At 50.8% G+C, this 17,411-nt stretch overlaps 1 protein-coding gene across 1 annotated transcript; it reads right to left on the bottom strand.

Moving 5' to 3' along the window:
* Nucleotides 1-6,590, bottom strand: LOC144276298 (CMP-N-acetylneuraminate-beta-galactosamide-alpha-2,3-sialyltransferase 4-like). The gene is made up of 6 exons (XM_077836287.1): nucleotides 6,571-6,590; nucleotides 5,560-5,655; nucleotides 4,340-4,532; nucleotides 3,516-3,644; nucleotides 1,148-1,294; nucleotides 1-108 (listed from the first exon to the last, which is right to left on the bottom strand). Exons 1-6 carry the CDS (start codon nucleotides 6,588-6,590, stop codon nucleotides 1-3), a joined length of 693 nt encoding a protein of 230 aa, XP_077692413.1.
* Nucleotides 6,591-17,411: the final 10,821 nt, after the last annotated feature.

The following is a 17,411-nucleotide window of genomic DNA, read 5'->3' as shown; positions in this document are numbered from 1 at the left end:
TCAGGGGCCCCAGGACCAGGAGGAAGGGCGCAACAAGTCGGAAATCATCCCCCGCTCCATCATTTTCAGCAGCCACGCCTGCTCCGCGCTGATGTTGTGCGTCACAAACTGCAGAGAGAAGTGCTGTTGTTATGGATCATTTCTTACAGCACCCAGAACTGTGTGCTGAATGTTGCCCAGCACAGACAGAAAGCAGGCCGGACCCACAGCTGGTGTAAATCAGTGTCAATGGAGCGACTCCAATTGAGACCAGCAGGGGATCTGACCAAAGATCCCTACCCCAGGACATTTACAAGCTAACATCAGTATGGTGCCATGCTTCAAGCACTGAACTGGGGACCAGGTGACCTGGGTTCTATTCCCAGCACTGCCAGTGACTCACTGCGTAGCCTTGGGCAAGTCACTTTGTCTCTCTATTTCCACTCTCATCCTTAGTCTTTCCACCCTGTCTGTAAGCGATTTGGGCAGGGACTGTCTCCCGTAGTGTGTGTACAGCGCCCACACAAGACGGGCCCCTTCTCAGTTACAGGCTCCAGGTGCCACTGCTATTAATGATATAACTTTAATAAAAGGGGGTAAAAAGACAGGAGGGAAGGGAAAGGGTCAGGAATGGCAAGGGTTAACAGCACTACCGTCATGCAATTATGCAGCATGGCGGGATAAGGGTGATTGGGTTTCTGTATTTTAAACAAATGAATGGCTCAGCTGGCTAATTTCTTGCAGGTGGCATGGAAAAAGTGAGACTTAAGCGGGGATTTGCATGAGATCAGGAAAGTGGCTTTGCAGGCCCCGGTGCCTGAGCATGACGATGGGCACCAGGGAGGAACTGACAAAGAAGACAGTGTAGGCAACAGGAGGGGAGACCAGCTCTCAGAATCAATAGCAAGACTCCCGTTGATTTCAATGGGCACTGGATTGGGCCCATATTGCCATTCCAAATGCTGTACTGGAGTGGACAGAGTCTGTACCTGAAGTCCTCTCAAAAAGCTCCCAGCAGCTACTCCAGTCCCAGCCTCTCCCAAGAGGAGTCGCTGTGGGGAATGATGAAGAAGCACCAAGTGTGGGGGGCTGCCAGCTACTCCAGTCCCAGCCTCTCCCAGCGAGTGGCATCACAAGGAACAGGTTAGCAGAACGAGGATAATCTTACCACGCCCTGGCTCAGATGCTCCGTGTCATAGTAGTGTACTGGTGTGGTATTGTCATGCTTGTCAGGGTACCCAAATCCTATGATGTTAACCTCGTGGCAGACATGGAGGGCTAAGTTCAAAGCGATGATTCCGGTGGTGGAATACTTCTGGATAAAAGGATATGACACATTTTCAAATTGCATTATGCATTTTGGTCTCAACTTTTACCACACCAGCCCCAAGCAACCTGGCTACCTCTGAGACCAACTGCCCCCTCCATGCCCCACTTGGCAGAAAAATACCAAGACCAGACAGAAGGGCGGAGTTTACAGGTCTTGCCGTTTCTGTGACAAAACCACAAGGTGCAATTTTTTAAAGTGACGCTGGGCAGAGCAGAGCGGCCTGTAGTGAGAACGGGGCCTTTGGAAAAGTCAAATGTTAACCACAGTGGAGATCTATGAGCTTCTGGAAGGAATCCAGCAGGCACTGCAGGTCTGCACATACTACTGAGCAAGCATGCAATCTGTCCCTATCGGACTTCTGGGTATGCCTTGTCTGAGTATGTACTCTCTCTGGTTGGCGTGTTAGGGTTGTTCTAAATTCGAGCCCGTGCATTAAATTCCAGCCTAAAAGTTACAAAACTCCAGCGTCAGTCATTTAAAGGCGACACTGGCCTTCACAAACGAACACCTGCATTAAAAAAAAAATAAATGAGACCAAGCAAAACAGCTACAAAGCTCAGCTCTGGAGCCAACGTAACATCTGTAGTAAGAGGCCCTGAAATATAAACCCTTGTATCAGAGGCCTGGTCTGAGGCCTAAAGCCTGAACCAAAGTACTTCCAGGCATTGCTAAGCAAAGCTGGGCTGTGAGCCAGAGGCACGCCCTAATTGCAGAACATGGCAAGAAAAGGGCTCCTAGAAAGCACGCGCTAATGATATAAGTAGTAATAAGAGGAACGAACGTGTGCCAAGATGGCACCTGGACATCCTGATACAAGGACACTTCCCAGAGATAACAAGGAACAGGCAGGTGCATCCCAAAGACAGGGTCAAAAGGACAGCATGATGGACAGAGCTGTTTGTTTGAACCAACATGATCAAAGGGGGAGACAGCACCCTAATGAGTCAAGGGGCTGTACCTCAGTACATCAGGAGGGATGAGTAATCTGTCCGGCAATCTGTTCGGTATAAAAACAGGTCCCGGAGTGCATATCTTTGTCCAGCCTAGGGGGCAGTGGAGTGAGCTGTGTCCATTGCCAGGGGGCACATATTCGTAGTATGTCCTGTAGAGTCTACATGAAACTATTACTGCGCTTCGCTGGACAATAAACCTGGCCAGGTGCCTTACTAGAGTCTGTGGTCTTTGGGGGTTCTCTCGGGGTCTGCTGTGTCAGCTATCTGCGCAGAGCTGGGGCAGTACACAGAGGGAACACGCACGCAGCCGACTGTTATCATCATCGAACCAGAGCAGAGCACCTCACCGGTAGCTACCGACAATACCATCCGGTCTCCGGTCTCTAAGTACACACTTCGCACTTTCCGCATGGACAGTAGCACTTTCAGCGAGGATACGTTGTAGCACATGGGTTTGGAGATCTGGAGACTTGGGTCCCAGTCCCAATCCCAGCCCTGGCTATGAATCACTGCCTGACCTTGGGCAAGTCATTTAGACACCCTGCCTCAGCTTCCCCCTCAGAAAATGCCAATTACAATGCTTCCCTAATTCGTGGTGGTGGCTGAATTAATTAATGGTTGCAAAGCGCTTTGAGGATCAGGACAAAAGACAAAGAATGATTATACTTATTAACTAGATAATCCTCGGTGCCCCCAACGAGTGGGGAAGCTAATGCTACAGAAGGAGTTGACAACAGAGCCATGATTAGACTTGAGCTTTCCTGCATACCTCACTGCTTTAAGGGATGCAAACCTAAATTCCTCTCTTCCTTAGAAGCCCATTATCGGTATGGGTCCATCTGATGGGGAAAGAGAAGAACCAAATACACACAGCTTGGCTAAGCATTGACCAAGCTGGGGAGACATTGTTCAGCCTCGCATGGCAAGGAATGGTGGGATGAAATTAAGAAAGGGAAATTTAGGCTGAATGTCAGTAATATCCAGACACAGACCCGGTGGATGGGGTAGAAACACCCATCGCCCATTTAGAGCGAGGTCAGCCATGGCAACAGAAATCCTGCTAAAGGCATGCACTCGGCTCTGGCAGGCAGATGGATTGGATGATCAAAGAGGACTTTCCCCTCCACCCCTCCATCTCCTTCTGCGATTCTGCTTTGGGCAGTACTGTACTGCGGTGAAGCAGGAAGGCACAGAGTTAAAGGAGGCAAGTAGCATCCTGGAGCTTTCTCCCTGCCAGGCAGTCAGGGCCATACCTTGCCCCTCTTCTCCAGCTGAAGCAATTTGTATGTTGCTTCGTAGGTGACGTAAGGGTGCAGAATCCGCAGGTGAGAGGCATTCCACTTCCATTCACTGGGAGGCCGGCGCCAAAACCCCTGTACAGTCTGTAGGGGAGAGAGAGAGAGAGAGAGATTTGGATCCGGCTGCAATATCCCAGCCTGTTGACTCATTAGGAAGCAGCAGAGCATAGGAGGGCAGGTGATTAGTACAAATAAGAAATGCATACATAACAATGGCTACAGGAATTAGCACAGAGAGATCACATGGAGGTAGCAGACATAAGTAACCTGACAAGACAGGTCAGTACCAACAAGTAACGGGCAAGTGGTTAGTAACTATGGGGAAGATTTTCAAAGGTGCAAATGAGAGTGAGGCATCCAATTGCCACTGAATTTCAATGAGAATTGGGTGCCTGACTGTCGAAATGCCAGCCTGCATCTACCCTGGTGCTGTCCAGAGTCTGCTGCCCATGTTCGCACTGAGTAACAGTTGGCTACAGGATTAGAATCAACCGGACTCTCCGCTGAGTAAGGATGGCAAAGTCTGGTCCCTTCTCCTGCTCCCAATGCCATCAGCCTTCTAGGATTAGTTCCCATGTAGACAGTATTCCCATTTAATGACGGATGAGTTGAGAGCCAGATTGGACCAGAAGCTTGGGGTCACCCCACTGCTCATGGCAAGCTGCTTAGGTGCACCTCGTGATATGGAAGAGCACAAGAGAGCCCCGAAACCTCTTCACTCACCCTTATCGCATGCCACTTGGCCGAGCACCTCCCGATAGCCCTTTGAGAAGTCTCACCTTATTCCTTGTCTTCAGCAGCATTTCCTTCACCCAGATAAAATCCAGGCTCTTGAATGCAACGAGCACCATCAGCGTTTCATTGTCATTGTTATCCAGAGGGTTGGGCAGAGCAGACTCGGGGAAGAAGAGCCGGATGCTGGTTTTCTCACCAACGTCTTCCTTGTGCTCTTTCACTGGAGCATTGTTTAACCTGAGGGGTGAAAGGCAGAGTGCTGAGAGCATGCCAGATACACAGGTTGTCACGGAACAGGTCATGTGCCACTGCCGGATGGAACCCAGGGCCAGACTTGTTCACATGCGGGGGTTTATTTTACTTTACTACTTTGTTATTTACAACACCTCGCGGCCTCAATTGATATCACAGCTCCAGTGTGCGAGGCAATGCATGCACACATAGTAAGAAATGGTCCATGATCCAAAAAGCTACATAAAGGCAGACAAAGGATGGCAGAAGGCAGTATGATTTTAGCCCCGTTTTGCAGATGGGGAATGGATGCACAGAGAAATTAAAAAGAAAAGGAGTACTTGTGGCACCTTAGAGACTAACCAATTTATTTGAGCATGAGCTTTCGTGAGCTACAGCTCACTTCATCAGATGCATATCGTGGAGTTTCAGCATCTGATGAAGTGAGCTGTAGCTCACGAAAGCTCATGCTCAAATAAATTGGTTAGTCTCTAAGGTGCCACAAGTACTCCTTTTCTTTTTGTGAATACAGACTAACACGGCTGTTACTCTGAAACCAGAGAAATTAAGTGACTTTCACTCAGGAAATCGATGGCATTGCAAAAAATTCAACTCAGATCTCCTGAGTCCCAAAGCAAGACCTTGACTACAAGACCATTCTCCTTTCTACTGAATGAGCAAATGGAAGAGGTCAAAGGATTCATCTACACCGCAATAAAAGACCCACAGCACAGGGGTGGCTGGCCCAGGTCAGCTGACTCAGGCTTGCGGGACTCGGGCTGTGGGGCTAAAAATTGCAGTACAGACAGGATTTTTATTGCAGTGTAGCTGTACCCACAGAGCACCCACAGAAAAGGCCTGCAATTTTGGAGGCTGTGAATTCTGATAACCATGGCATCTACTTGTGTGTTTGGCCAAGGTCATGAGGCTCCCTGAACGCAGGGGTCAAGCTGGCTATACAGAAAGAGCTAAGCACGTGTACATCAAGCCATCGGTTCCCCTCTGCGTGTTGGTCCCAGGGAGCATCCGGTACCTGATGACAATGTTGTGCGAGTCAATCACTGCCCCGAAGCCTCGGCCACGAACGGAGTTACTGTTGCCGACCACGACGCACCTTCGGCACCGAAGACTGGATGGAGGAGCCAATGGAATGCATGTGAGGCCCTGTTCGGCCTAGTTCCTCCCCCTGTAGAGCAATATCGCCCAGGGCTTGTCTGGACTACTGATGGGCCTCCCCAGAACAACGCCATGTGACTGCAGCGCAGAGGAAACCTGGAACTCAGCCCGGCCCCAGGAGAATTCAGCTGCTCCTGCTGTGCTCAGATACCAGGAGTGGGCTTGGCAAGGTACGGAGCGCTGCCAGTCCAACCCACAAAGCCCATCTATTACCTGGTTAGCCCTGCAACACAGGGATGCTGCACTCTGCTCGGCTGGATGTGGCCATGCTCCAGTGAGAGGAGCAAGGCATGAAGTCTCCCCAGCATACTAAGAAACTTGCGTGTGGCCTTGGCTAAGCTGGTGGACGGGGAGGCAGCCATGGTAACACAGTCTGTACTGGAAGGGGCAGAAGGCACTGGTGGAAGAGGGAAGCAATCCAGTGGCTAACGGATGCCCAGCAGACGGACCATGCTTCACAGCGAGTAGTGGACGAGCACCACAGACATATGCATGTACCTCTGTGTGCCCTGAGCGGCCCCGCCCTGGGAGGAGGTAGATGGTGATGGGGGAGGAGGAGAGAGCAGGGTGTAATAGAAATTACAGGGCAGCGGCTAGTGACCTTTCTGATGCCCTGGGCACCAAGGCGGACCAGAAGGGCAGCTAGAGGGGCCTGGAGGGAGAGTAGAAGGGGCCTTTTGGGAGGCGAGGAGAGGGAGCAGGGTGTCAGCAGAGGGGATGGATTGGAGGGGAGGTAAGAATGGGAGAACTTTAATGAGCCTCAGATACAATGGTGCCAAACCAAGCTGCTAAACCCTTTTTTGAGGTTTCCCCACCACTAACACCCACCATTGTCCCACCGACACACAGCCACCAGCCAGCCCCCTACCGCTCAATGGACTTTGGCATCCCCTGCTGCGGGAGGAGCTGTAATGTGTGGAACGCATGGAGAACTGGACAGAAAGGAGAAAGAGGTTAAACAATGACACAAGAACACAATAAACACAAGATCAAAAGAACTAGGGGTCACCAAATGAAATGAACAGGCAGGTTTAAAACAAACAAAAGGAAGTATTTTTTCACACAAAGCACAGTCAACCTGTGGAACTCCTTGCCAGAGGATGTTGTGAAGGCCAAGACTATAACAGGGTTCAAAAAAGAACTAGATGAATTCACGGAGGATAGGTCCATCAATGGCTATTAGCCAGGATGGGCAGGAATGGTGTCTCTAGCCTCGCTTTGGCAGAAGCTGGGAATGGGTGACAGGGGATGGGTCACTTGATTTATCTGTTCATTCCCTCTGGGGCACCTGGCATTGGCCACTGTCGGAAGACAGGATACTGGGCTAGATGGACCTTTGGTCTGACCCAGTTTGGCTGTTCTTATGTTCTTAATCATCTGCCTGGGCCAAGTGATCCCTTCCCGAAGACACGACTCCTTGGTTTCATCCGCTCCTCCTCCTGTTTGCCGAATAGTCTCCACATCCTGGGTATGTCTACCCAGAGACTCAGGGCGCGGCAAGCTCGGGTGTAAATCTACAGCGCAGTAGCCTGCCATGCTCTACGTGGCCGCATGGACCCAGCACTGCCATGCACTCCAATGTCCGCACTGCGCTCTGATCGGCTGCTGTTTCAAACTGCAGTACCCAAAGCGCACCGGGAACTCGAATGCGTGGCAGGAGGGTCCATACAGCCACTGAGCACCCAGCGGGCTGTAGATTGACACCCCAGCTTGCCGTGCACGGTGTCTCTGTACAGACAAGCCCTGGAGCAGATGAATGTCAGACCTCTCTATTAATTATCCTACATGTGATCACCCCCACATGTGAACAGACCTCTCTATTAATTATTGATCAGGAACAGTCAGCATGGATTCACCAAGGGAAGGTCATGCCTGACTAATCTAATCGCCTTCTATGATGAGATTACTGGTTCTGTGGATGAAGGGAAAGCAGTGGATGTATTGTTTCTTGACTTTAGCAAAGCTTTTGACACAGTCTCCCACAGTATTCTTGTCAGCAAGTTAAAGAAGTATGGGCTGGATGAATGCACTATAAGGTGGGTAAAAAGTTGGCTAGATTGTCGGGCTCAACGGGTAGTGATCAATGGCTCCATGTCTAGTTGGCAGCCGGTGTCAAGTGGAGTGCCCCAGGGGTCGGTCCTGGGGCCGGTTTTGTTCAATATCTTCATAAATGATCTGGAGGATGGTGTGGATTGCACTCTCAGCAAATTTGCGGATGATACTAAACTGGGAGGAGTGGTAGATACGCTGGAGGGAAGGGATAGGATACAGAGGGACCTAGACAAATTGGAGGATTGGGCCAAAAGAAATCTGATGAGGTTCAATAAGGATAAGTGCAGGGTCCTGCACTTAGGACGGAAGAACCCAATGCACAGCTACAGACTAGGGACCGAATGGCTAGGCAGCAGTTCTGCGGAAAAGGACGTAGGGGTGACAGTGGACGAGAAGCTGGATATGAGTCAGCAGTGTGCCCTTGTTGCCAAGAAGGCCAATGGCATTTTGGGATGTATAAGTAGGGGCATAGCGAGCAGATCGAGGGACGTGATCGTCCCCCTCTATTCGACATTGGTGAGGCCTCATCTGGAGTACTGTGTCCAGTTTTGGGCCCCACACTACAAGAAGGATGTGGATAAATTGGAGAGAGTCCAGCGAAGGGCAACAAAAATGATTAGGGGTCTGGAACACATGACTTATGAGGAGAGGCTGAGGGAACTGGCATTGTTTAGTCTGCAAAAGAGAAGAATGAGGGGGGATTTGATAGCTGCTTTCAACTACCTGAGAGGTGGTTCCAGAGAGGATGATTCTAGACTATTCTCAGTGGTATAAGAGGACAGGACAAGGAGTAATGGTCTCAAGTTGCAGTGGGGGAGGTTTAGGTTGGATATTAGGAAAAACTTTTTCACTAGGAGGGTGGTGAAACACTGGAATGCATTGCCTAGGGAGGTGGTAGAATCTCCTTCCTTAGAAGTTTTTAAGGTCAGGCTTGACAAAGCCCTGGCTGGGATGATTTAATTGGGGATTGGTCCTGCTTTGAGCAGGGGGTTGGACTAGATGACCTCCTGGGGTCCCTTCCAACCCTGATATTCTATGATTCTATGATTATACAGTGGCACAGACATGGACAACATATTGCACTGGGGGAGCCTGGCCAAACACGCAGCCCCTTGCCCCAAGGAAACTATCGCTGTAGCCTTTGCCCTCCCTTCTCCCTATTCCCCCTGCTGCCCAGGGCTTTCACTCCCTGTGTCACTGCACCAGGTAGTTGGCAAACTCTTTAGGGCAGGGATCATATTTTGCCTAGGTTTTCCATCAAGTGTCCCAGCATACAAATAATCAGGGCACACGCTGGGACGGTTCAGAACTGAGGGCCCCGATACCAGCCCATCGCGGGGGTCGATGGGACTATGACCGTGGACTGCAATGGAAGCTTTAACAGTACAGCACTCATCAATTCTATTCACGGGCCTACTGGCCCTGCTGGAGAATGGAATTAAAGAGTTTCCTCCTTCCTTCATCTCCGCCATTCCCCACGTTCATCCTCACACAGTCATATCCAGGGAGCAAAGCCGACACTCCTCCAGCCTGACCACCTACCCAGGAAATCCTGCGGTCCAGCTCTGATGAGCCCTGGCATATTTCTATCCTAGCACCACCCGCACCTTCCATATCTCCGTGTGGCTGCGTAATGGAGAGGCTTTTCTGATGCCCAGTGGGCCCTCACAGTCCCGCGAGTTAACCGCGAGCAAAGGGTGTGCTTGGGGAGGGGGAGACCGGTACCCGAGCTCTTCAGTCCAAAGGGAAGCATATGGAACTGGAGAAGGTAGTTTAGTTGTCTCCTGGCAGGGGTGTTGTCCTGCCAGAATAACTCCCTGCTGGTCAGGAAAGGCTTCCAGTCAGGCTCAAACCTAGCAAGAGAGAGCCTGGGTGTTAGCAGCAGGGTCCAGGGGAGAAAATGCCAGTCACAGCCTCGGCACATGGGCTGAGCGTCCAGGCTCATTTAGGGCAGTGGTTCTCAACCAGGGGTGGGTGTACCCCTGGGGGTATGTAGAGGTCTTCCAGCGGGTACGTCAGCTCATCTAGATATGCACCTAGTTTTACAACAGGCTACATAAAAAGCACTAGCGAGGTCAGTGCAAACTAAAATGTCATACAGACGCTGACTTGTTTATACTGCGCTAGATACGGCACACTGAGATGGAAGTGCAGTTTTTATATTCCAGTTGATTTATTTCATAATTATATGGTAAAAATCAGAAAGTCAGCAATTTTTCAGCAATAGTGAGCTGTGATACTTCTGTATTTTTTATGTCTGATTTTGTCAGCAAGTCATTTTTAAATGAGGTGAAACTTGGGGGTACGCAAGACAAATCAGACTCCTGAAAGGGGTACAGTTGTCTGGAAAGGCTGAGAGCCACTGACCGAGGGCGCTTGGATGCTTCTGTGCTCTCCCCAAGCGCTTTTAGACAAGGAACCACGTCCCACCCTGTTAGCCCTGGCTGGTTCCACCCCATGTCTCAGCCCGGCCTGTGATGGCGAAATCCCCTCTGAGCTCCCACACTCAACTTCCCCAACGTGTTCCCCATGCCTTGGCCTGCCGATGTCTTGGAAATGCTGCGTCATCTTTCAGTTGCTCTTCCCTGGGGCGGAAGTGAGGTCTGCTTTTCCTCTTGTGGTTCCTCAGCGTGTCTCACCTCAGCTTGTTCACTGACTTCACAGCGGTACCAGCACTCACAGTGGACATCTCCCTTCCAGTCTGCTGGATTCCCCACACACCGGGACTGCCCTGCCCCTCCACATACACTGGTCAGAGCGTCAAACCCTCCCTCGCCAACATCCCCAGGGCAAATCAAAAGCAACTAACAAACCTGCCAAGAATGGGATTTCTCCATGCAAAGCGCTTCCTGCAAATGTTGATGTCCTTCCTGTGAAAGACATATGGCTCATTTATTCACAGCCTTCTGACTGCCTCCACCCCCTCTCTAGCCCTCCATGAGTCTGCTCCAGAACTGTCCATTAGCACACCCCTTCGGCTCCCTCTCCACGACCTGCCAGGGATTCCACACTATGGGAAGATGTTAGGTTTAGAATTGAGTCCTTCCGTGACTTTTTCCCCCCTGCTACTTTTCTCTTCCTTTCCTCTCCTTCCACCCCATCCTCCCTGCCACACAATTCAGATCATCTCCTCACCAGGCAGAACACAGCTCTCCCAAACTCCCCATGGTTCCCCATGCCCCACACTGGGAGCGAGCAGTCTCCATTGTCCCAGGACAGAAAAGTCTGAGCTTTACAGGTGAGGTGTGTTTCTGGCTACTGAGCCCCCGCTACGAGCCTAATGTCATGCAGATCGGGCCTGGGGAAGCAGGGTGACTTACTCAAAGGGAACATCAGGTGACATCCTCCTGCAGTACTGGAAAACTTGCACACTGAGCACTGTTGAAGGAAATGGACACAAGACGGACACGTTGAAACAGGGAAGCAACGGCCTCATAGAATATCAGGGTCAGAAGGGACCTCAGGAGGTCATCTAGTCCAACTCCCTGCTCAAAGCAGGACCAACCCCAACTAAATCATCCCAATTTTTTCCCCTTATTTTCTTTTTGCTCTAGATCCCTAAATGGCCTCCTCAAGGATTGAACTCACAACCCTGGGTTTAGCAGGCCAATGTTCAAACCCCTGAGCTATCCCTCCCTCCTAGCAGCACCACAGCTGGGCTCACCTGCCACCTAGCCCCCGAAACGCACATCCGACTGATGTGAGTTTCAACCACATAGGGCTGAAGACCTGCAGATACTGTTCCAGAACAGGGGAGCCCCTGAGTGGCTAGATCAGAACTAGTCCCTCACTGGCCAGGATTGAATGGGACTTTCTGTTAATAATTCCTAGTATTTCTACAGCAATTTCCACCCCGGGCCCTTGCTGCGCGTTGCAAACATTACGACCTGCAGCACCCCCGTAGGGTAGGTATTATTCCCTCCTCTGTAAAATGGCAACATAGCAGCGCAGAGAGGTTAAGTGACTTGTCAAAGCCCTTCACTAAGTTAGCAGCAGAACTAGAAAGAAGAAGACCCATGAGCCCTGACTCCCAGCCCACTGCTTTAAGCCACAGACTCCCTTTCAGGGCCAGGAATAGAACCCCGGAGCGCTGAGTCTCAGCCCCCTCCCCACTCTAACCACAGGGCACTACAGATAGCAGCCCTGAGTTACATCCGCAACCCTGAGCATACCCTTTGCTGGACACAGTTGGGAAAGGCTTCATTTACGCTGAGCCCAGCTCTCTCTCTTTCTCATTGTCTCTTCAACAGCCTCGTATCTGCACAGATTAGGGGATGCAGAGAGCAGGCTCCTTCAAACCTCTCATGTTTCTATTACAGGGAGCCATTCCCCCCCTCCCCCCAGCACATCCACCAGCGGGACCTGGAAAGAACACAAACAGCCAGAACCCCAATCCTGCCCCCCAAAATGTGGGTTAAAAACACAGGGCTGCAGAACAGAGAAAAAAAATCATTTTTTTGTTCTTTCTTTGTACAGCACCTAGCACAGTGGGGCTCGGGTCTATGCCTGGGGCCCCTAGTTGCTATGGTAATGCAAATAATAATGTTCCACCTCCTTGGAAACCAGTGTCCCTGCCAGGGAAAACCATGGGCCCAGCCCTACATTCCTTGTGCACCACTGAAAACAGTAGGAGTTTGGGGGGAGAAAGACAGACAGGATTGGCCCCTGTCTATAGATGGGTAGGAAAGACCCTTTAACACCAAAAGAACGCTAGACATCTTGTCTCCTTTGCGTTGCCTTTATTCTTGGCTCTCCACTCCACATGGGCAGTAAAACCCAGTCATTGAGTATGTTTATTGCAGTTGTGCCCAGGACTCAGCCAAGATGGGGGACTCCACTGCGCTAGGTGCTGTATGAACACAGAATGATAACTCTGCCTTCCCTGGGCTCCCATACCTCTGGGCTTCCGAGATGCACGAAGCTGCAGATTGAGAGGAAAGCAGCCAGTTCACCCCCTCCAAGGGCAGGACACCAGCCCAGGTGTGAGGGGTGTCTGATACTGCACTGAAGCAGGGCCAGAAATAAGGAGATATGGAGGTTACAACCCTGAAGAGTTGGGGGTAGGGACAGGGATGGCGGGGGGGGGAATTCCCCTCATCTCATACCATCTCCCCCATTCAAGGTATCAGTGCAAGAACCCGCACTTGTTCACACACCCCCTGGGGAGGGGAAAGCAAATCAAGCCTCCCCGTTATCTCCCATCCATCAGCAGGGAAGGGGGGGGCACACCCTCTAAGTAGGAAGGATGGGGGAGCAGAAGAGGTGAAGGAGAGCAGCCACAGGAGGGATCCAATCAAGGGGGACAGACACTGCTGTAATGGCCCCCTCAACTCAGCCGTTCTCAGCCCCATCGGAAGGCAAGGGGCACAGGCACAACTTCACATCACCCTCTTTCCAGCCCTGGGCGGAGCAGGGGAAATGGCCTGCAACATTTTTATGGACAATACGTGTGACTCAGTTTACCTACTGAGTATAAAGGGGGCGTGAGGCATAGCTGGATATCACAAAGGCAAGAGGCCTGTCTGGGTTGGAACCAGATACGTCCGGCTGGAATCCACCCATATGCCACGGAAGGTCCTGCAGAGCCAGTGGCAGCTTCAGCCACCGAAAATTCCCTTTGAAGGCCTGGCAGCCAGAGAGAGTTCACACAGCGTGGCTGCGGCGGGACACAGAGGAGTGAGGTGTTTTAAAGGCTGCTGCTGGAAAGACAGAGACGCTGAGCCAGCGAGAGAGCGAGCGAGCCGAGATGGATGCTGGGAGAGCGTGGAACATTGGGACATCGCACACGCTGTCATAGGCTTGGCTTGCCCATGCTTGTTGACCTGAGCATGCGCCGATGCTGTATTCCAGCTGGCTAATAAATGGCACCTTGTGAGAAGGTTGCCCTGCCTCACTGAGAATACCCTCTAGGTGCATTGCTCCCTGAAGGGGTAGCAGTCTCTGCAGGGGTCTGAAGCACTTTGTAGGAGCACTCAATGAGAAACAGGCGGTGCAGGAGCCCAAAGGCCCAGGCTCAGGCCTAACTGCTCCCAAAGGGACCTGAGGAAGGTGGGATTGCGGGACACTGACTGGCAGCATCTCCCAGGGGCCTGCCAGCCCCCAAATACTCCACCTCTGCCTCCAGAGTAAGCTCCAGAACGGGGGAGATCTAATGGGGAATGCCGCACCGAGCCAGCCGGCCTTTGTGTTTGTAACAGACCCTGCCAGCTCCCCTGCTGTTTGCTGCATACCCAGAATAGGAAATCAACCTGCAGTGGACCTGGCCGCTTCTCGCCTTCTGTTGGAGCCCGCGGTTCTCTTGTTAGCTCAGCACTGCCATAGAGTCTGAAGTTACCAAGCGACGTGTCCTCCCCAGCAGAACACCCCTGCCCACATCAAGCCAGGCCTAGGAGAACTGAGCAACACAGGGATAGATGCCAAGGAAAAGGCCTAGCAAACACATTTCATGGCCACAGGCCATGCTGTTCAATCGTGGTGGCCAAGAGTTAGTTGCATTTGTGAGCGTGGGTAGCAAAGTCACTAAGGCCATCTCTGGAGGATGTCAGCGGGGGCTGTTGTTACATCAACTCAGCAGGAGCAAATGGCCCAATGCAGGTGTTCCCAGGCTGACAAGGCTAATTTGGAGTGTTTGGTGCCCAGCTTTAGACACCCAGGGCCTGATTTCCAGAAGAACAGCTGATTTCTGAAAGAGTGGAGGGATAGCTCAGTGGTTTGAGCATTGGTCTGCTAAACCAAGGGTTGTGATTTCAATCCTTGAGGGGGCCATTTAGGGACCTGGGGCAAAAATTGGGGATTGGTCCTGCTTTGAGCAGGGGGTGGGACTAGATGACCTCCTGAGGTCCCTTCCAACCTTGATATTCTATGGTTTTACGTTCATTGAGAAGATAGCAGGACATCACGGAGGCCCTCAGCTACCACAGTAATGAGCACAGTAGGGAAATGGGCTCAATGCTCCTGACAGTCAGGCTCTGTTGTGTGTAAATAAAGATGGGCACAAAAACCTGCAGGCCATTTTGGGAAAACTGGTCGATAAAGCTGCATGTGTGTCACAACCATGACATCCACATGAAATCCTTTTCAGAGTGGTAGTCATGTTAATTTGTATCAGCAAACAACCAAAAAAAAAAGGAGTACTTGTGGCACCTTAGAGACTAACAAATTTATTTGGGCATAAGTCAATGGGAGTTTTGCCATTGATTTCAGCGAGGCCAGGATTTCACCCATGACCTTCACGGATCTTATGTGTAAAAACATCTAGATCTTTGACAACCCAGCCAGCTTTCTGCTGAGCAAAATTCCTCCAGGAATCTTTACAAAGCTGGCTGTAAATCATCTCCAAATGAGTCAAGTGGAATATGGATTTTCAGATTTTTTAAAAAACACCTATTAGTTAAGCCCAATTTTGATTGGAAAACAAAAGATTTTAATTTGACTTTTCTCATAATGTCCCATGTCAAATAACACAATGGTCATTAAATTACCTGGAGGATTTCTTTCAAACTGAAGGTCTGACGGATGCATTTTTAGCCCGAAAGCTGCAATGATTTTCCCCAAGACAAAAAAACAGCCTTTCTAGTGAAAATAGGACACCCTTACTTTGTGGAAGGGGTTCACAAGCACTGGTCTTCCTGGTGGATTTCATTGGACCACCCACCCATCCACTGGGGTGACCAGATGTCCTGATTTTATATGGACAGTCACAATATTTGGGGCTTTGTCTTCCATAGGCGCCTACCAGCCCCACCCCGTGCTGATTTTTCACCCTTGCCGTCTGGTCACCCTACTGTCCACCCCCACACACACACACGTTCTAACTCTAAACCTGTAGGAAGCTCCTCATGAGTACCGGGGTCTACTGAACCGAGACCATGGCTACTTCACGGCCTAAGCTGCTGTTTTCAGGTACTTACAATTTTTGAAAAAGTTACAACTTGGACTGAAATTATCCACATTCTTTCACAGCACAAAGGTAACATTTTGGGAGGAGACTACAGTGACATTCCCCTGGATTGTTTTGCGCTAAGTGTGGGAAATAATACAGGAGATTTTCACATTTTAAAAAAAAATAATCTTTTCTTCCCCACCACACAGGCAAATACAGCTCAAGTGACGCAATTTTCTACAAATAACCTAGATCCAAGTATAAACATAGTCCTGCCCATGACCTGCAGTGTTACTAGGCACCCGATGATTGTAATGCAAAGGGTTATTACAGGTTCAGTGCTTACTGCTGGGAGTAGTTCCACTGAGGAAAGCATCATTGCTCGCAGTAGTAAATGCTAGGAAGTCTTCGCAAGATCGGGTGCTTGGTTTGGAAAAGAACGGCTGGCTGTGGCAGAGCCGCACAAACACAACCTTGACTAGCAGCTCTTTAGGGCCATGTGGCGGAGACCTGACTCACTCCGGGAGCACTAACCCACGCAAGTGTCCCCCTGAAGTCAAAGGATTCATGGGAGTAAAGGTTCCCCAGTGTGGGTACGGACTGCAAACTCCAGCCCTTGGCCCGGACAGTGGCGAAGGGCTGGTGCACGCTGCACCATTCTCCATCCTGTCCGACATCTTTGGGCCTGATTCTCCACATATTCATTCCCATCACACTGCCGGGAGCCAGAGAAGCCTCAGGCCTGTTCTGCTTTGCCAGGAGTAGAGGTGGTTCCACAAATCTCACGGACATCAAACTTTCTGAAGCTATTTAGCTCTGCACGTAGCTGATCTATGTAACCACATTTCCTGTTACGATTACCATGCTCCAACCTAGGGTGACCAGATGTCCCTATTTTATAGGGACAGTCCTGATTTTGGAGTCTTTTTCTTATATAGTCTCCTATTACCCCCCCCCCCGGTCCTGATTTTTCACACTTGCTCTCTGGTCACTCAACTCCAACCTCCCTCGTCCCTTCTACCCCTTTGCCACACTCACTTGTTGGGTCCTGTCTACCTGAAGTGCAAGCTCTTCAGGTCATGGGCTGTCTCTCACTATATAGTGCCCGGCACAGTGGGGCTTTGATCCTGGTGACCATATGCAAATACAAGTGGGGCAGGGGACAGGATGGCAGGAGACAGCGTGAGATCAAGCTCTCTTACCCACACTCAGGAGAAGCCTCAGCACCTTCCACAGCTTCTTGAGAAAGACAAAGGTGAATCTGCCCTGCGATTTGGAGCACACGAGCCCCTCAATATTCATATCGGCAGCTTCTGCGTTCCCAGCCTGCAAAGGAAACTAACAGAGGTGACCCATCAATTCATCAATCAAAAGGACTGGTGAACCACAACATTAGACTTCGCACAGAACGGTAGGCAGGGATCCTTCTCAAGCGCTCGTGCGACAGCTGCCTGCGTTTGCCCTGGCTACATTGACCCGGCATTCCGGGTAATGTCTAGCATTTGAGTCTCTGGGACACGCCTCACGCTGCTTCACCCCCTGCTGAGACTCCCCATGCAAATGGAAGAAAGGCCGCGCCGAAAGACTCACCCACCTCCCTTTTGCTTTGGGCTGCCGGGCAAGGGGCGGGTGGGTTGGTAGGAGATGTTGTTTTTACCAGTTACCCTAAAACGTCACAGTGAAAGGGGACGTCACCAACAGGAGTTACCTAAACGCTGCCCAAAGGTGAATTTTTCTCCCCATGGCCCCAAAGCTTGCTTGACCGATAAGAATGA

The sequence above is a fragment of the Eretmochelys imbricata genome, chromosome 16 (assembly GCF_965152235.1).
Source record: "Eretmochelys imbricata isolate rEreImb1 chromosome 16, rEreImb1.hap1, whole genome shotgun sequence".
NCBI lineage: Eukaryota > Metazoa > Chordata > Testudines > Cheloniidae > Eretmochelys > Eretmochelys imbricata.
This window is presented reverse-complemented; position numbering and strand designations above follow the sequence as displayed.

Excerpts from the sequence above, each read along its gene's own strand:
- LOC144276298 (XM_077836287.1), bottom strand. The coding sequence starts at position 6,590 with ATGCCAAAGTCCATTGAGCG. Across the intron at positions 4,533-5,559 it reads TCGCACAACATTGTCATCAG|GTTAAACAATGCTCCAGTGA; the intron begins GTACCGGATGCT and ends TTCACCCCTCAG. Across the intron at positions 109-1,147 it reads AGCATCTGAGCCAGGGCGTG|TTTGTGACGCACAACATCAG; the intron begins GTAAGATTATCC and ends TTCTCTCTGCAG.